Below are 21,101 nucleotides of genomic sequence, written 5' to 3'. Positions count from 1 at the left end.
GGTTAAGTGAGCACATAAGCTTAATGGGCCTAAAGCCCATTTCGAACTGGGCTGTTTATTTAGTTAATAAAGGGGCAAATTCTGAAGTGGATCAGCTAATAGGATTGGGCTTAGGAGATGGCTGATCTGATCTGCAGATAAGATAAGGATTATCCCTTATCACTTAAAGGGACTTCTAACCAAAATATGATTTGGATTAGCAACTCCTAATCTGATTAGGAGCTGATCCCTTTAAGATCATAAAAGAAGAAGGGGGCGGCAACCTTTAGACACACAACAGATTTTCTCTAGTACTGAAATCAAGAGGAGAGAACTCTGCTCCCTACGAATATTCTCTTGCCGCTTCCCTATTCTTGCTGCCCTATTTGCCAGTTCGATCTCCAGTTGTGGGAGAAGTCAAGATTGGATCTTGACATCAGTTCTTTGAGAAAGGATTGAAAGGAAGCTGTGCTCACGTACCATCTTGCTGATTCTTGCAAAGGACATAGTTGTTGGAGAAGAACACTACTGATTCTGCTCCACCTACACTGTGCCATCTTCAGTGGGGGTAGTCTTTGGATCCTTCTTTGGGCGTGAACACCTTTGTTGGGAGATTCTACTTCTCCGTATCAGGTATAATTCTCACCTATTCCTTTTGGTTCAAATCTGATTTAGTTTAAGGTTCAAGAAAGATCCTTGAAAATATGATTTTCTAAATAGGGAATTTGATTCCTAGTTGAAGGGAGAGAAAAAATTTTTGAAAATCGCCCCTTATTCTGCAATCTTTGGGCGTCCATGGGATGGATCTCTCATCCCCCTTCATTCTGTGCTTCTCTCTGATCAACCATTGCTATTGCTTCTGGATCTATATGATAATGAAAAAGACCTAGTAGCACTTAAAATGGGCCAATCTTTTTCTACTTTATCTTTTGGTATGTCCTAATAGGAAATCGCTCAACTCATAAATAAACCATGACTACAGTGCCCTCATGAAACTCCTTCATCCAATGATACTTATCCTTAATTAGCTTCTTTCTACTTTTGAAGGGGGTGCTTTTACTATCATAAATTCTCTGTTGGGAGGTCTTAAAGGGTTCTCCTTGGCATATGAAACACCATGTTGCTAATTGTAGGGTTTTGTTCAATTGAATTTCCTCATAATTCAATGCAGTTCATCAAAAGATCTAAGAACCTTGTGGCACACTTACTAGCTAGAAAAGCACTAACATTATCGTCAATCTATACCTGGTTTTGCTAGCTATTCTAGAATTTCTATATCAAGATTTCCTAAATGATTGTACACTGAGTATTTCTAGTTAATTCTCATGCCATTTGGCGTAAAAAAAAAAAACTTCACATGGGTCCCTCCTAGTTACAAAAATGCATACATCCTATATAAATACAATAAGATTAGCATTTTGTACCACTTCTCATTGGAATGTGAAACGTTGAGAGTCCATTAAACTGTAGTCAATTTTTGAATTCATGTCTCACTACCTCCTCCAATCTCTCCTCAGTCTTCTCTCAATTTTTTTTAGACATAAGGGATTTCATTCATCTCAGTTTTGAATATTAGAACATACAATGGAACCAAATTAGAGATTTAGGACAATTCGACTAAGTACTAATTGTAGTACAATAAATGGAAATCCTTGCCAATTTATGTGCGACCCTATTAAAATTCCTCTTAACATGACAAATTGAGAAAGAAGATAGGCATTGAAGATTCCCCCTACAATCAGAAATTATAGTGCTTATACACCATGGTGGTAAAAGAAAGTCCAACAATAGGAGTTTGACAATTTGTTCACTTCCACTTGTTAATGTTCTTAAGCCCATTACTTAAGTTGTATCTTAGTTATCTCAATTGAAAGTTAGTTAGGCCTGAATAATGTATGGTGTGAAAGCCACAAATATTTCATATTTGTGCTTAAGGGTTTGGCCCATGCATAGAAGCATGTGGGCTGAATTCATTAGGTAAATCTAATGAACCCTTAAGCTAATCAAATTGGGCACAATATGGGTCCAACACACAGATGTAAGTGATCCTTAGTTTCAACCACCCTATGAAGCATAAGGATAATGTGTTAATATAAGATAAAAGCCTATAAGGTTTTAGCCCTAAATGGCCTTTTTTTCTTAATCTCTCAATCCAAAATATTCAAATACTACTTCTAAGGAAGGACTCCTTTCTAACTATTAAATGTAGTGTCACACCCTCTAATCAGATGGATCCTAGGATTGAAAACTGTTTGCAAGATTTTCATAAAATAACTTATTACAAATATAAATACATTTTTCAAGATGATTTCAAAAGACATTAAAATCCACTGTCATCATTTTTAGGTTTACATCAGAGAGAATGTAAATGTAGATATTCTCTTGGTCTGACAAAGGGGTCAATCCTATCATAGTGATCATCCTTTCAAGTAGTATCCAAAATTTCTTGAACAATCCCAAGTATTTAACCCTTAGAGGATTTCAGAAGTTGGCGAAACAATAGTAGCCTAATCTAAAACCTAATACAATATCTTTATCCAATCTGGGGTTAAGTGCAACATTCTAGTTTTGCCCATTTGTCTCTAAGGTCAAAGGCATAACTAGAAATTGGTCCTCAATTCTTCATTCAATGTTTTTTATAAAAACCCACTAATATAATTGTACCTTGGGTCTAACCCTACCAACTGAGACAAGTACTCCACCAATTCGATATTGTATCAGTATCAATAATGTTAAGATAAACTCACTAAATTTATTGGTTGGGAACATTCTAAACTAACATAGGCCTCAAAAATGTTTAGCTCAAGGTGTAAAACATAAAAAACATACCAACCACAAACATGAAATAATAATTATTTGACTTGATTAATCATAAAACTCAAAATACATTAGTTTGATTGGAACTAAAGGAATACATTGTGTAAACGGAACATCTCTAACAAATTTGTGTGACCATAATAGATGGCATTATCAACTTGCTTCCAATTACCATATGACCTCGATGTGGTGATGGATCGAATTGTTAAATGGCAATGTCAATGGGGAAAGAACTAAAGGATTGGGATGGATTTGGATGAAAGAGAGATAAGGGATTATTGGAGTGAAATGAAGATTAAGTGATTCTTTATTTATTAAGGAATCACAAGAACCACTTGAATGGCTTAAAATATCTCGAATCAAAAATAACTTGAATACCTTGAACCTAGAATGCCTCAAAGGGGAACCTTACCTAATTATATTTGAGTCATTTTCTACTTTGGATGTGGTTTCTCCTATGATTAAGAATGTAGTGTGGATTGGATTTCTTCTATTGCAAATATTTCAAGGTGGACAAATATGGCATGATTCATCATTTTCTTGCCCATAATGTTCAACAAGTTTAGGTGGTGAGGATAACACTAACCATTTCCCCCATCTTTACCTTATCTTGAGTATAATATGGAATGAGAGCTACTGATTGTGGAAAGTTTTTTAATTTAAATTTTGTAAGGCTAAAATGGTCATTTCCATACATTATGGAATGAGGCCATTTTAGGAGATCAAATTGTTTAGGTATTGCCCAAATAGATTAACCCAAGAGGGGGTGAATTAGATACTAAAAGGATTTCCCTCAACTAAAGCCTTTTAAAACAATGAATGCAAACTTGAAAGAATGAAAGGCTATGTAAGTGTGCTATGCAATGTGCAACAGATAATTGAACATTCAAATAAGTGAAAATGAACAAATAAAGTAAATGATTGTTGAAAAGTAAAGCACACAAAGATTTATAGAGGTTTAGCGAAACCCCATCCTACGTCTTCTCCTCGTGAAATCTCTTGAGAATTTCTACTAATAGTTGACTTTTGGATGCTAGCAAAACCTTACAACCAGTAGAGCTTCCAGGTGCCTACAAGACCTAACTAGTGAAACATCTAAATGTCAACCAAACCTGACCAGTAGGCTTATGGGTGCCAAACAGTGGTGCTCTCATTTGAAAACACATATACAATAGATGTAGCAACATAAAGAAGAAATACAAAGTAAATGCCTCTTAACAGGTTGACAGAAATAAGTACAATGCAAACTATATTAGTTACAAGAGTATGCACAATACAATAGGTTCAAACTCTTGAAGAGATTCAAGAAAACTAGGAAAATAATTAAGCAAAAAGGTTAGTTTTTCTCACACTAGAATTGATTTAATTCAAAGGTCTCTTCAATAAAAACTCTTGCTCATAAATGCTATCTTTCATTTAGCAAATACTCACCAATCAAGTTATTTTTAGCTTTCAATCCAAAACCACTAATTTATAGTGGTAGAGATCATATTACCATTATAGATCCTTGAAAAGGGATTAACCTATACTTGGAAATGTTCAGACATATTCTCAACAAGATTAAAGGCTTACCCAAAGAGGAAATAGACATTATGCTTTTAAATGGTCAAATTTTACTTCAAGTAGTTGACTATCATGACTTATTAGTCGACTACCACTTGTAGAGAGAAATCTTTTTTCTCTGGAAGTCGACTGATTACTAACTTATGCCCACCCAATCTTGACTATGGAAATAGTTGACTATAGATTTTCTATAATTGAATATCGAATAGTGTCTCGGTAACACCGGCCTCGACTGTTATAGGTAGTTAACTATTAGTTTATAGGTGGTCAACTATTCACTATTTACAACCTTAAAAGTTTTGAGATTCTGATTTCAACGGCCTTGAAATTATTTTTTTAAGCTTACAAACATAGATCAAGTCGAAGAGTGAATCTAAGAACACCTATGAACTAGAAACAATACTATCAATCAGTCTCTAAGGTTAGGTCATTTGAATTTAGTCAAGTTCAATCCCATAGAGTGCATCTCATGCAAATAATTTACACCAAGTCATAAAAACTAACACGCAATGTACATCATTGGAACTTGGTGCTTTTTTCTTTTCAGCTCTAAGGTTAAAGGCTCAGTCAAAGAGGAAATAGATGTTGATATAGTGCGATCCGGTCACTCATAGCTGACACTCACGTCGCTCCTGAGAGGTACCTGAAACGAGGGGGAAGAAGAAGAATCCCCGGGGGGTTTGCCCAGCGGGAACGCTCCGACGATTAAGTCAGTATTCTGTGTAAGAAGCAAAGGGAAGACGGAGGCTAAGAGTGCAGATTGTGCAAGTGGTTCGAAGATACCTTGTTCCTTGAGAATAAGCCCCTTATAACAGAAATCCTTCGCATCAGGCCCTCTGGCTTCTGACAGGGCAGGTATAACTGCCACTGTCAGTCTGCCACAACCGTTACAGGCAAGGCTGAGGTGGCACGCGCGGGGCCGTCGTCACAGGGTACGTGCCTGTCAGGTGTAAGACACCTTCTAAAGGTGGCAGGCGTGACGATGTCTGACGAGGGACATGGCTGCTGTCCCCAGATTTGTCGGGTACGGTCAAATTTTATGCCTTCAAATGGTCAAATTTTTCTTCAAGTAGTGGATTACCACTTGTAGAGAGAAATCATTTTTCTCTGGAAGTCGACTGATTAGTAACTTATGCTTGGGAAACCTTGGCTGTGAGAAATAGTTGACTATAGATTTTCTGTAGTTGACTATCGAATAGTGTCTAGGTAACACCAGCCTCGGATGTTATAGGTAGTCAACTATTGGTTTATTGATAGTCAACTATTCACTATTCACAACATAAAAAACTTTGAGATATTGAATCCAATGGCCTAGAAATTATTTTTTTAAGCTTCCAAACATAGATCAAGTCGAAGAATGAATTCGAGAACACCTAAGAAGTAGAGCTAATACCAGCCATCGGTCTCTAAGATAAAGTCATTTGAATTAAGTCAAGTTCAAGCACATAGAGTGCATCTCATGCAAATAATTTACATCAAGTCCTAAAAACTGACACACAATGTAGATCACTGGAACTTGATATTATTATTTTTTTTCTTTTCAACTCTTGGTAGCATCCTTCTTCTTTGGAGAATAGCAGGTTAATTGATAGACACCCAATGCATTTCATTCAAGCTTGGATTCTTCATAGCAATATTTTAGCTCAATAGCTACGACTTCGCACTTAAATCATTCATTAGTACTCTCAATGGATTTGTTTATCATCAAAACACATACGGTCAACACAAGGGTGATGTAAGAATGGTCAATATGAGTCTTAGGACAGTTTGTTTGAAATGAACTTTTTGGGCCTCTAAATTGAAAAACTAATGAGAAATATCAGGATGGAATCATTGAAATTTCATGGTTAATATTCAAAATTTTGTAGTAAAAATTGAAAGTAAGGGCTCGTGGATGGTCCAAATCTTTTTTGCCGTGTTGATTCTTTTACTAGGTGCTTAAATTGTATGTATTTTAGACCCGTGATGATTTACACCAGTAATGGTCACATGATGGATTTTGACATCCAATGAGTTTGGTTTTGAGATGGGAGAAACTTTGACACGTCTTGAGTTTAATGGTCGGGTCATATTTGAGTTTTGATATAATTAAGTGGTTTAACTTTTGGTCTTTTTTGGGTTAAATTAGTTGGAAATAGAATTTTTTTTCTAATTTAATGGTAATTGGATTTCATAGGTGGTTAGAAATGGTTGTATATGGATTTTGTGGATTTTGGGATGTATCACATTACATGGAGAAGTTTGATCATTCAAATGATGGTTATCCTTAATGTGGATGCAGATTGGTCTTCCAATGGTCATTGGGTTTTATCATTAGTTGAGGATTGGTGCGTATAGGTCTTGGATGCGAGCCCAATTTGGGCCGAGACTGGCCATGTAGTAGATCTTCGGGGTTGTCATATTAGGTTTTGTTTCTAAAGGGATTTTTGGATGTCTTCAATTTGCTGGTGTTCAAATGATTTGGTTTACGTTTTGACTATTTTATGATTGAACCAACTTGATATGAAATGTAATAATTCTTTTTTGTTTGGTTGCATTGTAAATTTATTTCCACTAATACAAATGCATGGGGGGTGCAAATGTAAAATATCTTGTTTAATTTTGTTTTGGATTTTATTTTATTCTGCTTCATGCCTTAATTTATTTCATTTGTACTATAATCAAACAAAATAAACTAAAATTTGAAATAAAAATAGGTCAGAATTTACACTGAAATCATTTGCACTGCCATGGTTTTACATCAATGCAAATTTATTTGCATTGCAACCAAATACAGCCTTATATGTTTTCTCTTTATTTTGAATTTTTCTTTTGTGTTTTTTGGTTTTTGGCACAACAATATTTATGCAAGCAAGTGGGAGAAACTTTCACAAAAACCTAACACTAACAATACAATTGAATGAATAGGCAAAGCTGTCCTCGAGAAAATCAGAACAACGGTAATTAATTTATGCATACTGTTTTTAACTCTACTAATTGCACCGCCCGGATTCTTGTATAACTAATTGCATCTCTGTTTTACCACATCATTGAAAATGTGGCACGTGCTTTTTCTTTCTTTCTTGCAAAATATTGAGTTGTGAGATTTGCGTGCTTTAAATTCATCATAAAAAATTGCCACTTCCTTTTTATATATTGTGAATGAAATTCTGGAATAAAATTAAAATGAGTTTATTTCCAATTTCACATACAGCAGCAAAATAATTTCTCTGTCTTACAAAGGGGTTGATCCTATCATAATGATCATCGACTCAAGTAGTATTTCAAATTGCTTGAACATACCCAGGAATTTAGCCCTTAGAGGTGTGGGGATGAGGTGTTAGGCTAGGTTGGGGAACAGTCTCTTCGAAAGACGAAGGATGGACTGGAAGGAGAATCAACCAAGCTCCTTTTTGGTATGGGAATTAGGAGAAAAGGTATTTTGGAGAATGATAGAGGTTCGAGGGTATTAGTGATGAGAAATGCTTAGGATTCAATGATCCCTAATGTGAGGAGATCCTCTCTATTTATGAAGAAGGTGCCGAGATCCTAAAAGGTAGGAGATGAGGATCTTCGCTCTGTATTGGGAAAGGGAATATATTGTTCGTTGGTAATCATTGGGTATACTACTGGATATCGCCATGTGTTTCATGAAGATATTCTCAAGAATCAACTTTCTTTATCCCCGAAAACCCTCATTATTCACGTTTGCTACTATCCTTTTGCGCACCATGACTAATCCTGCATAGAGACGATGACGGCACTGTATGAAAGGATTTTTGGATGTCTTGAATTTGCTAGTAATGTTAGATTTGATGTTCAAATTATGTGTTTTACGTTTTGACTATTCTATGAATGAAACAACTTGATTTGAAATGGAATAATCCTTGCTAGTTTGATGGTAAATGGTCAAGTTTCGAGACTAGGATTCATGGTACATGTGTTTTTGAAGGCAATTTGGATGCTTGGATGTGTTTTGTTGATAAATTAGTATTTCTTAAGTTAAATATGGGAGGATTTAGTTTACGATAATTTTTGGTTTTTGGCACAACAATATCTATACAAGAAGGTTGGAGAAATTTTCACATAAACCTTATACTAATAATACAATTGAATGAATAGGCAAAACTGTCCTCCAGAATGAAATTGTCAGTTCCTTTTTATATATTGTTAATGAAATTCTGGAATAAAGATTAAAATGAGTTCATTTCCAATTTCACTTGCAGCAATTTCGTCAGATATGGCCATGGAATTTATATCATCCATCGTACTAGAAATTGGAAAATGCTTGTTGGGACCAGTGTTCGAAGCGGTTGGGCAGCGTGTTAATTATGTGGTTAAGGTGAAGGAAAACATTGAGCAGCTCAGCAAACAAGTCCGGGAACTGGAGAAAACGAAAGAATCCGTTGAAAACTTGATAAAGCAAGTAGAGAGGAAGGGAGAAGACATCAAGGATAGTGTTACGAAATGGCTTGAAGATGTGAAGTCTATTGTAGATGAAACAAATAGTTTCATTAATAATGAAATTAAGGAGAATGGCAGTTGCTTTAAGGGCTTGTATCCTAACTGTGGCTCACGCTACCAGTTAAGTAAGAAAGCAGGGGAGAAGATGAAACGCATTAAAGAGCTTCAAGAAGGTGGCAGGTTTGATGTTGTATCTGATCCAGCTCCTCCTCTTGGTATAGAATTCATGTGTGACAGAGATTTTCAGATGTTTAAGTCCAGAGAGTTAGCAATAAAGGAAATCAGAGAGGCATTGAGAGATGAAAATGTCCATGTCATTGGGGTTTATGGGATGGGAGGTGTGGGCAAAACAACTCTGGTTAAGGAAATTGGCAAACAAGTGGAGAAAGAGAAGCTTTTTGACAAGGTCGTGATGGCTGTGGTGTCCCAAGATCGAAACTTGAAACAAATTCAAGGTGAGATTGCAGGGATGTTACCCTTAGAATTTGAAGAAAAAGAAGATGTACTGGAAAGAGCACAGAAGCTATCAAGAAAGTTGCAAAACGAGAAGAGTATTCTTATTATCTTAGATGATATGTGGGATTACTTAGATTTGAAGCAATTGGGGATCCCTTTGGATTTGGATGACAACAACCAGAGGGAGAGGAGGGGGTGCTGCAAAATCCTACTCACAACCCGAAGCCAAGATGTATGCCATGAGATGAAGACCAATTTGGTAGTATTAAAAACTTACAAGACAAAGATGTTCTCATTTCTCCCATTTGGTTCTTTTTCCCTCAAAAATCCGATACCAAATTCTTAACTTGTCTTTCTCATCAATCAAATGGAGCTCAAGCTGTTCAACAAAATTTGACTCCCAAGTTAGCAGTTCTTCCTACCACAGTTCTTGTTGATTGAGTGCAAAATACAACTCTAACAAGTCATTTTCTCTGTATATTCTTCCTTTCGATTTATCATTCTCTTTACATGTTTGCATAGTGAATTGAATGGAAACCAGTTAAGAAGCTAATAATGATCTAGAGGGAACCAAAAGGATTTTGCATGAAAAAACATAAAATTACAAACTGGAAAGTAAAATCTCAGTAAGTACAAGACTCTAGATATGCTAGAAACCAAGTGTTGAAATCAGGATAGAAACACCAAATCAGGAGTATCACATCATGGCTCCATTTCATTCAACAAAAGATAGACAGAATTTTTCTTGGGATGAAATATTGATTAAAATACAGAAATAGAAAAAGAAAAAGAAAACAAATATATGACCCATGACCCGTTGATGGGACAAATAGTTTAGTGGTTCAGTTGGCCAGGTAATCGAGTCATTGACTGGGCCAACAGTTTTTGCAATTGATTGGCTCAGGGGTGAAATGGGCCCGGAAGCTGAGTGATATATAGGGTGACTGATCCGACCCACAGATTCAACTGCAGGTTGAAAATATTGGTCTTGACTCTTGAGGGTTTAAAGTTGAGGATCCTAACAGCTACATAAAGAGGTTAGTTTCAAGAGTACCAAATTATCAATGTTGCCTAAATTAGTTTTATTTATTACTTTAACTTATCAATAAATTTGAACAGTAAAGGCAATTTTAATTTTGTTATTAACTAATGTAATGTAACATCCAACTATAAGAATCCGTTTACCAAGTATTATTTCTTTGCTTCTTTTAAGTCTCCAAAGTTAAGTAGATGTAGATTTTCGGGCAAGCTTATAGTTTTAATTTGACTTTTCAGTATTAATTGGAAGTGATTCTTAAGATACCCTATACTGATATATTGGTTATCTCCTCTCTCCCCCACCAAGTTCAGCTTTGGTCAGGGCAAAAGCCCTTTCGAGCAGCTTTTATGGCCTTGTATTGAGAATATCTACCTGCTTATGTGCTTTATTTCATGGGGAGATATTTCCAATGCAAGGTTGCAAAAGACGGTTGGAACGCGGAAGCCAATTTCCTCCCCATCTCTCTTTTTTGTTTTGTTTTCTTTATTTTTTCTTGATTCACATCTCATGACTCTTGTATGAGCTAAAAATTGACTGTAGGGAATTAATATTGGGCTTGAGTTGTAGCTGTGGGCTACCTAGACTTTAAAAGGATAAATTGCAGACTACCTTGTACTTTGGGGGTAGTGACACTTAGCCCACTAACTTTTAGATTGCAGCAATTTTCCCCTGTCCCATTAATGGGCTTGATGGTAAAGATAAATTTGTGAAAATGTCTGTTGGAAATTCTTTTTGTATCATTGATAAAAAAAAAATCTTTTTGTATTTTTTTGCCTTTTTGTATTTTCCTCTTTCGTTTTGTGCAATTTTCCAACTTTTAGAATTTCTTTTAATTGTATTACTTTTTGTAAATTTCAGTGTTTTTCTGATCCATGGAGCGGATGGCACAACAATATGCCATGCCTATGCCTGATCCATTCCCCACACTCAATCAGTTCAAGTATGTGCCTGAACTTTTCCCCATTATGTGCCTATCTGGTTGCTGGCTTTGTTTTTTTTTTGGCTAATCTTGCTATTAACTCTAAGTAGATCTTCAGTGCTGAATAAACTCTTAGTAGATCTACATTTGCACCATAAACTGTTAACTCTAAGTAAATGGGTAGGAATAAGTAATTAATGAAGCAGAAGACCTAGAACAAACCAATTGACATGGTCTCAGTCGATCCCCTATCTGATTAATAGTACGCATATGGCTGAAATAAGAGAAATCATCTCCATAAGAGATCTAGGTCACCAGGAACCCTTTAAACATGTACACTTGGATACCCAGAAATAGAATCCATGTGATTCCCTTATTCAATAGAATAACATTAACTTAATACCCTGTAACCCTAGGCTCTTCATCTTTTAGTCCCTGATTAGATGATTTCATAACCCTGATTTCATATTTTAGTCACAACAATTGGTGCAAATGAAGGCTCTGTACTTCCTTTTGTTGAGGGCCTTGAGGTTAGTCCAAACTGCCACCTACAAAGAATTAAAGATAATATACATCAACAAGACTACTTTATATAACAGAAGAAATAATAAACTTATTACGAAACTACCTTAATAAAGAAATAATCATCACACCATTTCTTAACCTGGGGTAGAAAGTGGGATCAAACTTATCACAAGCACTTTTTTGAACCTACAAGAAGAAAAATAAAGCTCAGGTCAGTCTAATAAGCTTATTCAAATAACAAAGCAGTTTCTGTGCTATACCAAAAGGATCCATATGCATTGCTAAAAACAGCAACTTCTCAAGGATAAATTTTTGTTCTCTTAGGAGCCATTTGATAACAACTGAAGTTAAACTGAATGACTTACTACTTTGTCTTTAAGCAAATAAGTTATTAAGTAGGTTGTAAGCTCCTTTTTGGTAAACTCTTCATACAATTTCTTTTTCTTTGTTACCAGTTACTACCAAAATCATTTTATGGGTCAACAATTGAACTGGACTACTAAACTCTTCATACAATTAATTGTGATGGACAGTGGACAGGTATACCATTGAAACCCATTAACAGATTTTATTTTCTGGATGGTTCTACACCCTTCTCTAGCCACTGGCGTGCCATTATGGGCAAATAAGACTCTTTTAGACTTTTACCAATAGCATTTCAAATATTTGTATTTGTAATCCTTCCAAACCGAGCCTAAACGAAAAAATAAATAATAACATTCACATCGGGACACCCCTAAATTGGCCGTGGTGTGGCTGTGGCCCCAAATGTCCTCAGACAGAATTGATGAAGTATACTTGTTCCTATTTTCTTGCTTTTGTGGCCATTGGCCAATGAACTTTTCGAAGTGGTTTCTTGCTATGCATCCCGCTTCTCCTGTCGCTTTAATACATGATGAAAGAAGTTGATTTCCATGCATGTCACAGGAATTAATGAGTTTATTGTTTGGCTGTCTTGAGGTAAGGTATTGATGTAGCTCTCCCTAATCCCTATGCAGTGAAACTGAAACTTAGCTACTAGTGTTGCATGCATTCTCAATTATTTATAGTGAGCTGAACTATAAATTGTGTTCCATAGAAGAAACTAGAAAGAAATGGCATTAATTTGTTTTTTAAATAAGAACTACAGGGATGTACATGTGTAGCTACATTGACGTTTGCATAAGACAGAGCACAAAAGTAAAACTATTTTCCTACAACCCAAGTCCCAAGTGGCCCAAAAAGTCCACGTAATTGGCCCATCTTCTCCATTGGTCCTACCAAACTGCCCAATCATGCAAACATCAGAACCAGAAGCCAAGGCTTCCATGAACTCTTTGGTTCTAGATCTTGCAATTGTACCAAGATTGTTTACCAGATCAGCCTTTGTCATGCCAACACCACTGTTGATAATGGACAGAGGGTTGTTGGTTTTGTCAGTGACTATATGGATGAAGAGTTCCAGCTGTGCATCTAACTTTCTCGTCTGTCAAGCCCTCAAATTAGATTTTGCCCAAGGCATCGGAAGAGTTGCTAAATAGTTCTCAGAGAAAAATCTCCTTATTGCTGTAGAAGATGTTGATAATCAGACTCAGGAGTAGGTTGAAACAAGAATATGATGTTTCAAAGCTTTACCAATTGAAACATCACCAAGATGTGCAGTTCTCATGCCATCTGATGGCTTAGAAACATCTCCTTCTGTACCAGTTCTATGATGAGGACAGCCTATTTTATTATAACATACATGACTTGTTGATGCTCCTTGACTATCCTCAATCCTAGTAGCTGCCAGTTGAGCCAGGCTTTGGGTTTTGTGCACAATTATTTGCCGACATCTTGATGCATGTTTGGTTGATTTAAGAGGTCGATCAACTTTAAGTGACTCCATGGATTTGGGACCCTTCCTCACCCACAAGCTATCTTCATCATCTGATGGATTTTGTAAAAACCCATGCGTATATGAGCTCCTGTCCTCACTTAATTTCTGCTTCTTTTAAAAACCCATGCGTATATGAGCTCCTGTCCTCACTTAATTTCTGCTTCTTTAACCTCGTGCATTCTTCACACCCAGGTGTTCCTTCTGTAACATCCAATTTGTTACTAATTGGCCCAATGGACCTTTTGCAGCTCCATTGAGATTCACCAGATCGTGTATCTGAGGCCGCAGAATAAGAGCTTGGAAGATGCAATTACATTGAAATGGCAGCCTTTACTTCTGAAACTTGGACCTTCATTTTTTGCATCTCTGCCAGACAAGGTACTGGATGCTGAGCGAAGGTTTTTCAAGTGTTCAAGGGAAGAAGGAGAAGCTGCATTTCGTCCAGAACTTGGATTATCCTTTTGTTTTTGGGAACAGAAACTTACATCATTCCCATTTTTGGAGTGGCTTGTATGATCACTAAGAAGTCCAAGAAGCAGAAGCCGACGTTCATTTGCATAAACATGCAGGGCCTCCTCTAGAATTGGAACATCAGCAATCTGAGCTTTTTCGAAAGAATCAAGCATGTAAGCCCCAGGCATCTGCTTCAAAACATGATAGTGTCTCTTTTGTCTATCCAAATCCACCAGAGTCTCACTCCTGTCCATAATGCCACTGACTATGAACTACCTCACATAGGCTGGAGGATAAAAAAAATGCCAGAACGAATGAGTTCAATGAGGAGAAGCTGAAGGCGTTTGAAACCTTCACCTTTGCCTACATCATGTTGATCTATCCAACAAACTATAATATCATGCACAGGCCCTGGACTTTGAAAAATGTCCGATGAATCTATTCTTCCACCTAAACTCTTTGATTTATTTTTGGATACAGATACATTTTCTCCGGTTGTCCCACCTGAAAGGATATTGGCTCCCAATGTACTTCCATTCTTTCTCTGAATTGAATTACGCATATCTTCCATCTTCATCTTCAAAAGCAGAACAACAATGTACACCTAAGAAAAATCTTTTCTGCCCGTGAACTTCAGGTCATAAGGCAACAAAGTCCGACAATCTCTAAAATCACACGTTGCCCACTCGAAAAGGAAAAACAGAGAGCAGATAAATGAAAACCTGACCATCCCCATCCACTTCAAGGATGAATATAGGCATGGTCTGACTTCTGCAATCCAAACTTCTTCAATACTTCCATCACAGAGATCCTCAAAGAGAAAATTGTAAGCACCTCTCAGATCTCCCAGTGTTCAAGCTTTATCCAAGGCCTGTACAGCTTTAGTCACACCATGGCCTTTGAAGACCAGGACTAACCGCCTTCCCAAGATTATCAAAATGTTTTTGAATAGATGAAACAAGATAGTCAAATGATTAGAACTGATTATGAGCATCTTGCCTTCTGTTGCCATACATGGTAACAAGTTCTCTTGGACCATAATGAGTCTTCTCTGAATCCTCAGATGCCTTTGAGAAGAAAGATCCCCCATTTGTCTCACCCGATATTATAGATGGTGGCTGATGAATCAATTATTGGTGATGTATCAATTTTTTGTGCTAAGTACCTCGTCATTTGGTCTGCTTCCAAGTGGCCGATGACTCAGAGAACGAAGTTAACTTCTGCTGGATGAGGACTTGGATGCCGAGCTGACCAGGCCGAGCTGGGGGCAGATTAGGTGCCGAGTTAACTGGGCCGAGCTGGGCAGGTTAGGTGCCGAACTGACTGGGCCGAGCTAGGCAGGTTAGGTGACGAGCTGACTGGACCAAGCTAGGCAGGTTAGGTGACGAGCTGACCAGAGTGTCGAGCTGCCTATTTGGTGCCGAGCTGACCAGAGTGTCGTGCTGCCTATTAGTTGCCGAGTTGACTAGAGTGTCAAACTGGATTGATTGTTGAGCTTCGTAGTTCTTTAGAGACCTGTAAGGAATCAATGTCAGAGGACCCGGGGTGGCTAACCTGGCGAGGTTGCGAGCTAAAAATCACAAAGTACGAGAGCTAGAATATGCTTACTTGCCCACCCCCCTATGCCATTAGGGTTGGTGCCTTTATATAGGCATTGTTTGGAGTGGGCTTCACGCACCGCATCCGAGATTTCTGAGAAGTTGTCTAAGTGGTCCGAGATTCCCTAAGGCAACCACCATGCACGTTGACCACCCTCTAGATCGTTCGGCACATGGGCCAACTTCCAAGGATCATGGGAGTGTTAGGATATGCATGCCAAATTTGTCGGCGAGCACGTCTCGTAGGTCGCCAGGTCGGTGCCTATGCCAGGCTACCAGTTCGCACCTAGGTCAGGCCTCCAGGTCGGTGCCCGTGCCAGGTCGCCAGGTCGGCGCCTGTGCCAGGCCACCAAGTGGGATACCATCAACTTGGCTAAGGCAAGTTGTTGCCTAAGTGGTTTCGGGTGTCACCTAGTTGTTCTGAGGTGCCATGTGTCACAATATCATTGGAGGGCCAAATCCGCCCTCATTAGTGGCAATGGAAAGCATTCCAAGGCAACAAAAGTATCAGGTACAGCAATTATCAAGTACCGGATTGACCAAGTCCAATCCAATCTAATAAATATTTTGGACCAAATTGTTGCTATATGTGATTAGATAGTCAATGGCTATTAATTTACAAAAATTATACCTATTTACTTTGTTTTTTTCTTTTTGTTGCTTTTCGTTGCAGGTTGTAGAGGAAGAAAGAATTGGATGAAGACTACAAAGCGCATTTTTTTTTAAGATGCTAAAAGGAATTTCTTTTGGACTATTCTATATTTGATTTGTAGATTGTTACAAAAAGAAGTCATCTACTCAAAAGGGAGAATGAATATAATAAGGGTTGAATGTTGTGTTTCTTTTTTTTTCATTTTTTTGTTCTTAAAATGATGATGGAAGTCAATTTGAATTTTATGGATGAGGTGTATCTTTTTGGATTTTATATATATTTTCATACAGATTTTCTGTTTTGATTGAATATATTTTCATATAGGTGTATTAATTGGAATTTTTATGTAGCAATATTCACAATATATTGCACTTTTTTTTTCAAAAAAATTTGGAACATTTTTAGAGGCGGCCAAAAGTGCCTCTAAATATTAAAGCATATAGATTTTTCCTTTTCTTAGATTTCTTTCAGAGGCATATAAATTTGCCGCAAAATCATTTAGAGGTGTTCAAATGCACCTCTAAATTGAACTTTCAGAGGCACTTTTAATTGCCTCTATATAGGACTTTTAGCGTTAGTGCAATAGAGGCAGTCGTATGTGCCTCTAAAAGTTCAATTTAGAGATGGATTTATATAATCCATCTCTAATGCTCAACCAAGTGCCTCTAAAACATTTAGTGATAGGGCTTTTAGAGGCACTTACCTGGCCGCCTCCTATTTTCTTTAGAGATATTTTTTAAGATTTTAGAGGTAGTTATGGCCGCCTCTATAGATAAATTTTCCAGTAGTGCTTTTTATTGATTAGGGAGGACTTTTTTTGGGACGGACTGTAAATAGGTAGGAGAAATCAAAACTAGCGTGTGGATGTCATCATAAGAGATCTCATAGTGATTAAAATCACCTTAAATGCCCTATTTTCTTCTAACTATTTCTTGATTCTCCATTTTCCAATTCACTATTGCATTGATCTTCCTTGATAATCGCCCAAATTTCCTTCTTCATTTTTTTTCTTTTTTAACCTTTTCTGCACTTCTCTTCCTTTCATTTTCATTTTTCTCCATTTCTCTTTTTTTTTTCTCCTCTTTGTTTGAACTCTTGCTCGATTACTCTAATTGCATTCTACTTGTTTAGACACTCACTTGTTAGGAAGTGCTTATTAAGGAACTTTACTTCATATTATCAGGATTAAATGCTCAAGGTCAAATAAGCGGCCAAGAATTGCCTCCTTTCATTTCATTATTGAATGCACATTACATACTGAAGAAGAACATGTTAAACATAATATCTGCTAAGCGAAACCCCTTGGGCACTCTCATTCTTCTTTCATTTTTCCTTTTTCCTTTTTCTTTTCTTTTCTTTTTTCTTTCTTTTTATTTTTTTTCACTTTTCATTTCTTCTAACCCTTTGGTGACCCTTGAGATGCATCCTATGGATTTGGCTAGTTTGTAAAAAAAAAAGGTATAATACATAGGCTTAATTGGTATAGACATCAAAAAAATACCGGCAATTCACTTCATGGCCGATCAGATGGAGTCGCCACCCATCAAAATAGATAATTGGGAGTGATGAGCCTCTTAAAATTTTCATTTTTTAAAATCAACCGAATGCCAGTGACTCCACATCAATCAACCAGGACAAGGCTCGACTCGAGTAAGCTGAGAAAGAGAGAGGAATGGGGTTAGGCACCCCTCTCTCTTGTTAGTGTGAATACTGAAGTTCCCTCTTTATTTAACTTCAAACTAAAAATCCAAGATCTCCAATATCTCGAAAGGATATGGAAGCTTCTCTCCTTCCCTAACCAGCCCCTTTTGGATGCAGGGGTCTAAGGAAAAGGCTGAATTCTAACCCCTTTTTTCTCATAACCCCCACCTTCAGACTCAGTTGTATAGTCTAAAGAGCGAGGAAAAGACACATTAACCTTTCAGACATGGAGAACAAAGGGATTACCATACTTGAACTCAGGAACATAATACAAGACTAAATAGAGCAAAGAAAAACTTTGAAACAAGCTAATAGATTACATATCTAGCAAAGCCAAGGTTAAACAAGGGGTGAGATAATGGTGTTACCTCTATGTAGCCTTTGAACTTCTGGAGATGCTGATTCAAGGAATTTTATCATCTTGGATTGACATGGGTGGGCTTTGGTAATGTACTGAGATGGCACAGCTGAACTCGAATGCAAACAATAATAGACATTGGCGTTTCAGCAATTGGGAAGGGAGAAAGAAGATTGTCTTGTGTCCCACACACTGGTCTCTTGATCTCCTAGTTACTCTCTCTCTTTTTTTTTTATAAAACACCTTTTTACTTCCTTCAAAATTATTTCTCTTAGTCCATCTGTTCTCTCTTCCTTTTTGCACTCATCTTCTCCAATGAGGATCTCTCTCATCGGTTCAAATTCCTCCCCCTCTTCAAATTCCTCTCTTCTAACCTCTTCTCTTGGGAATGGAGTCTTCCATTTATAATAGGAGAGAGGGGGTTCTGTCAACTCTCAAGATGAAAGAGGGGTTTTATCAAGTTAGGGTTTAAAGGAATAGGAGGGTTCGGTAACTTGGGGCCCAAAGGGGTAAATTTGTAATTTATGGTTTTGGGGCTAATTTAGGATAAAAGGATGATTTGGGTTTAGAGGATTAATTAGTAATTTGGGCTCTGAAGGGTAGGCTTAGAAGGGTATTCTAGTAATTTGAGGATTGAAGGGTATTTTATAATTTGAAAATAATTTTTGGGGAATGAAGGGTATATTGGTCATTTGACTTGAAAGACATTTTTCGAAGGTTGGAAGGAGGTGCATTTGGTAATTTGGTTAAGTATATTTTGAAAATTTGGTCAAAGGGCATTTTGGTAATTTTGTCAAGGGGTATTTTGGGAACATAGAAGAAGGGGTATTTGGATAATTTGGCCAAGGGTTATTTTGGGAATCCGAGCAAGGGGTATTTTGATAATTTGGTCAAGGGTATTTTGGTAATTTGAATAAGGGTATTTTGGGAAATTAGGGGATGAGGGGTATTTTTGGGATTTGGAAGTAGGGTATGAGGGGCACTTTCAGTGAATTAAAAAGATGGTGGTTTTGGGTATTTCACATGAAGGGTATTTTAGTAATTTGGTCAAGGGCATTTTAGGAATTTAGAGATAAGGGGTGTTTTTAGGCTTTAAGAGTATTAGGTGGTTTCAACAGTGGATTTTAGGGATTTGTGGGTTGCAATTTGGGTTTTTGGGTATTTCGAAGGTGATCAAAAGGGCTTGATTGGGTAATTGGGGGAAACTGGAGGTTCAGGCGGCAGGCCAAGCAAAAATCAAGTGCTGACAACTGGTTAACTAGCAACTTTTGTGATTTCAAGGGATCATTAAGGAAAGAGAAATAGTCGAGGATGGCCTCTAGTCCTTTCTTTGATTAATCGACAAAGCACTGGGATAGGATGGTGCCTTTGTTCTATATCGGCTCAGGCATTATTCATAGGGAATTTGCTGCATTTTGACAACTTCAATGTTGCCTCAATTTGGACAAGGAGGATGGCTTTATTATAGGTTGGGAGGTCAAAAAGGAAATTCGATTATAGAACTCTTGTTCCATATCTGACTTTTCTCAAGCATGCTTTTGGGACTTCGAAAGGGAACAAACTTTGCCTTCTCTTGTAGGTAGACATTCCTGAATGGACTAATCACTCTCTTATAATAAAGTGCCTTAAGCAAGAGATAGAGGAATATAGAAAATTAATATTTTATTTGTGGAAGTGGTCGGACCCATGAGATGGGCACGCTACGTACCCCTTTGAAAGGGATTAGGCCGAATGTAGTTCAAACTAAATGCAATAACAAAAGAAGACTCTCGATGTCTAGAAATAGGGTAGAGAGCATTGACCCCCTGTCTCAGAGATTACATTCAAATTCATGCAGTTGGTTTAACACCACAAATACCTAAAACTAGCAAAAGATGGCACTCAAAATATGCTGACGAAAGGGAGAATTACTTAGTTGAAAGATAGTTCCTAAGGCTTAGGAAACGTAATGAGAACCAAATCAATTTGCTTCTGAATTGCAATCTCGAGTTGATGGCAATTATCAATGATATTCCCAAGGGTTCTATGATAGTCATAATAAGCATTCTCATCATAATGCTTTGGTTTACGTATCGGTAGGGGTCTCTCCTCAACCAACTCCAAATACTTATTTTTAACCGAGGGAGGTAACAACCAAGAGTGTGGATAAGGAAGTAGGGTTAATTCATTTTCTATTTGGGGAGCTTGTTGCACCCTTAGGGTATGCTACTGTTGACGTGATTGTGGATGCATTGGAGTAGTCACCTTGAAAGAATGATTAAATGTAGTTATGGCTAAAAAGCTATCTAGCTAGCCAGATATGAAATGTACTTCACTCCCTCAATATTTGGTTCTAGGCTTCTTCGGCTGAGAGGTAGTTGCCCCTACTCTAATCATTAGTGGGTTAATCCAGCCATGCCTAAGAGATTCTTCAATTCTGACGACTTCATTTACTATTTCACTAAAATCCTTAAGTGGTTATGAAACTAACAAAGTACGGTAAGGATCTTCCAAAGTCTTAACAAAAAGCCTACCCATTTCTTCCTTGGACTTGGGGTGACACAGTTTGGATGCCATTTTATGCTACCTATAGGCATAATCTAGCAAAGATTCTCTAGGATTCAAAGTCATGGAGTCAACATCTACTCGATCTGACACTAATTCCATGTTGTAAGAAAAATGGTCTAATAATGTGGTGTAGCCGAAAGTGGGTCGTTAACCACTTCAGAACACCAATTTAGATATTTATAAATTTTTCCAA

General features: G+C 37.3%; 1 protein-coding gene across 1 annotated transcript; it reads left to right on the top strand.

Annotated features, from left to right (window-relative positions):
• Window positions 1-8,536: 8,536 nt before the first annotated feature.
• LOC104609504 (putative disease resistance protein At1g61310) lies at window positions 8,537-9,604 on the top strand. The gene has a single exon (XM_010275833.1). The coding sequence runs from the start codon at window positions 8,537-8,539 to the stop codon at window positions 9,602-9,604; it is 1,068 nt and encodes a 355-aa protein (XP_010274135.1).
• The last annotated feature ends 11,497 nt before the right edge of the window (window positions 9,605-21,101 follow it).

The sequence above is a fragment of the Nelumbo nucifera genome, chromosome 7, assembly GCF_055504915.1.
Source record: "Nelumbo nucifera cultivar China Antique chromosome 7, China Antique-T2T, whole genome shotgun sequence".
NCBI lineage: Eukaryota > Viridiplantae > Streptophyta > Magnoliopsida > Proteales > Nelumbonaceae > Nelumbo > Nelumbo nucifera.
This window is presented reverse-complemented; position numbering and strand designations above follow the sequence as displayed.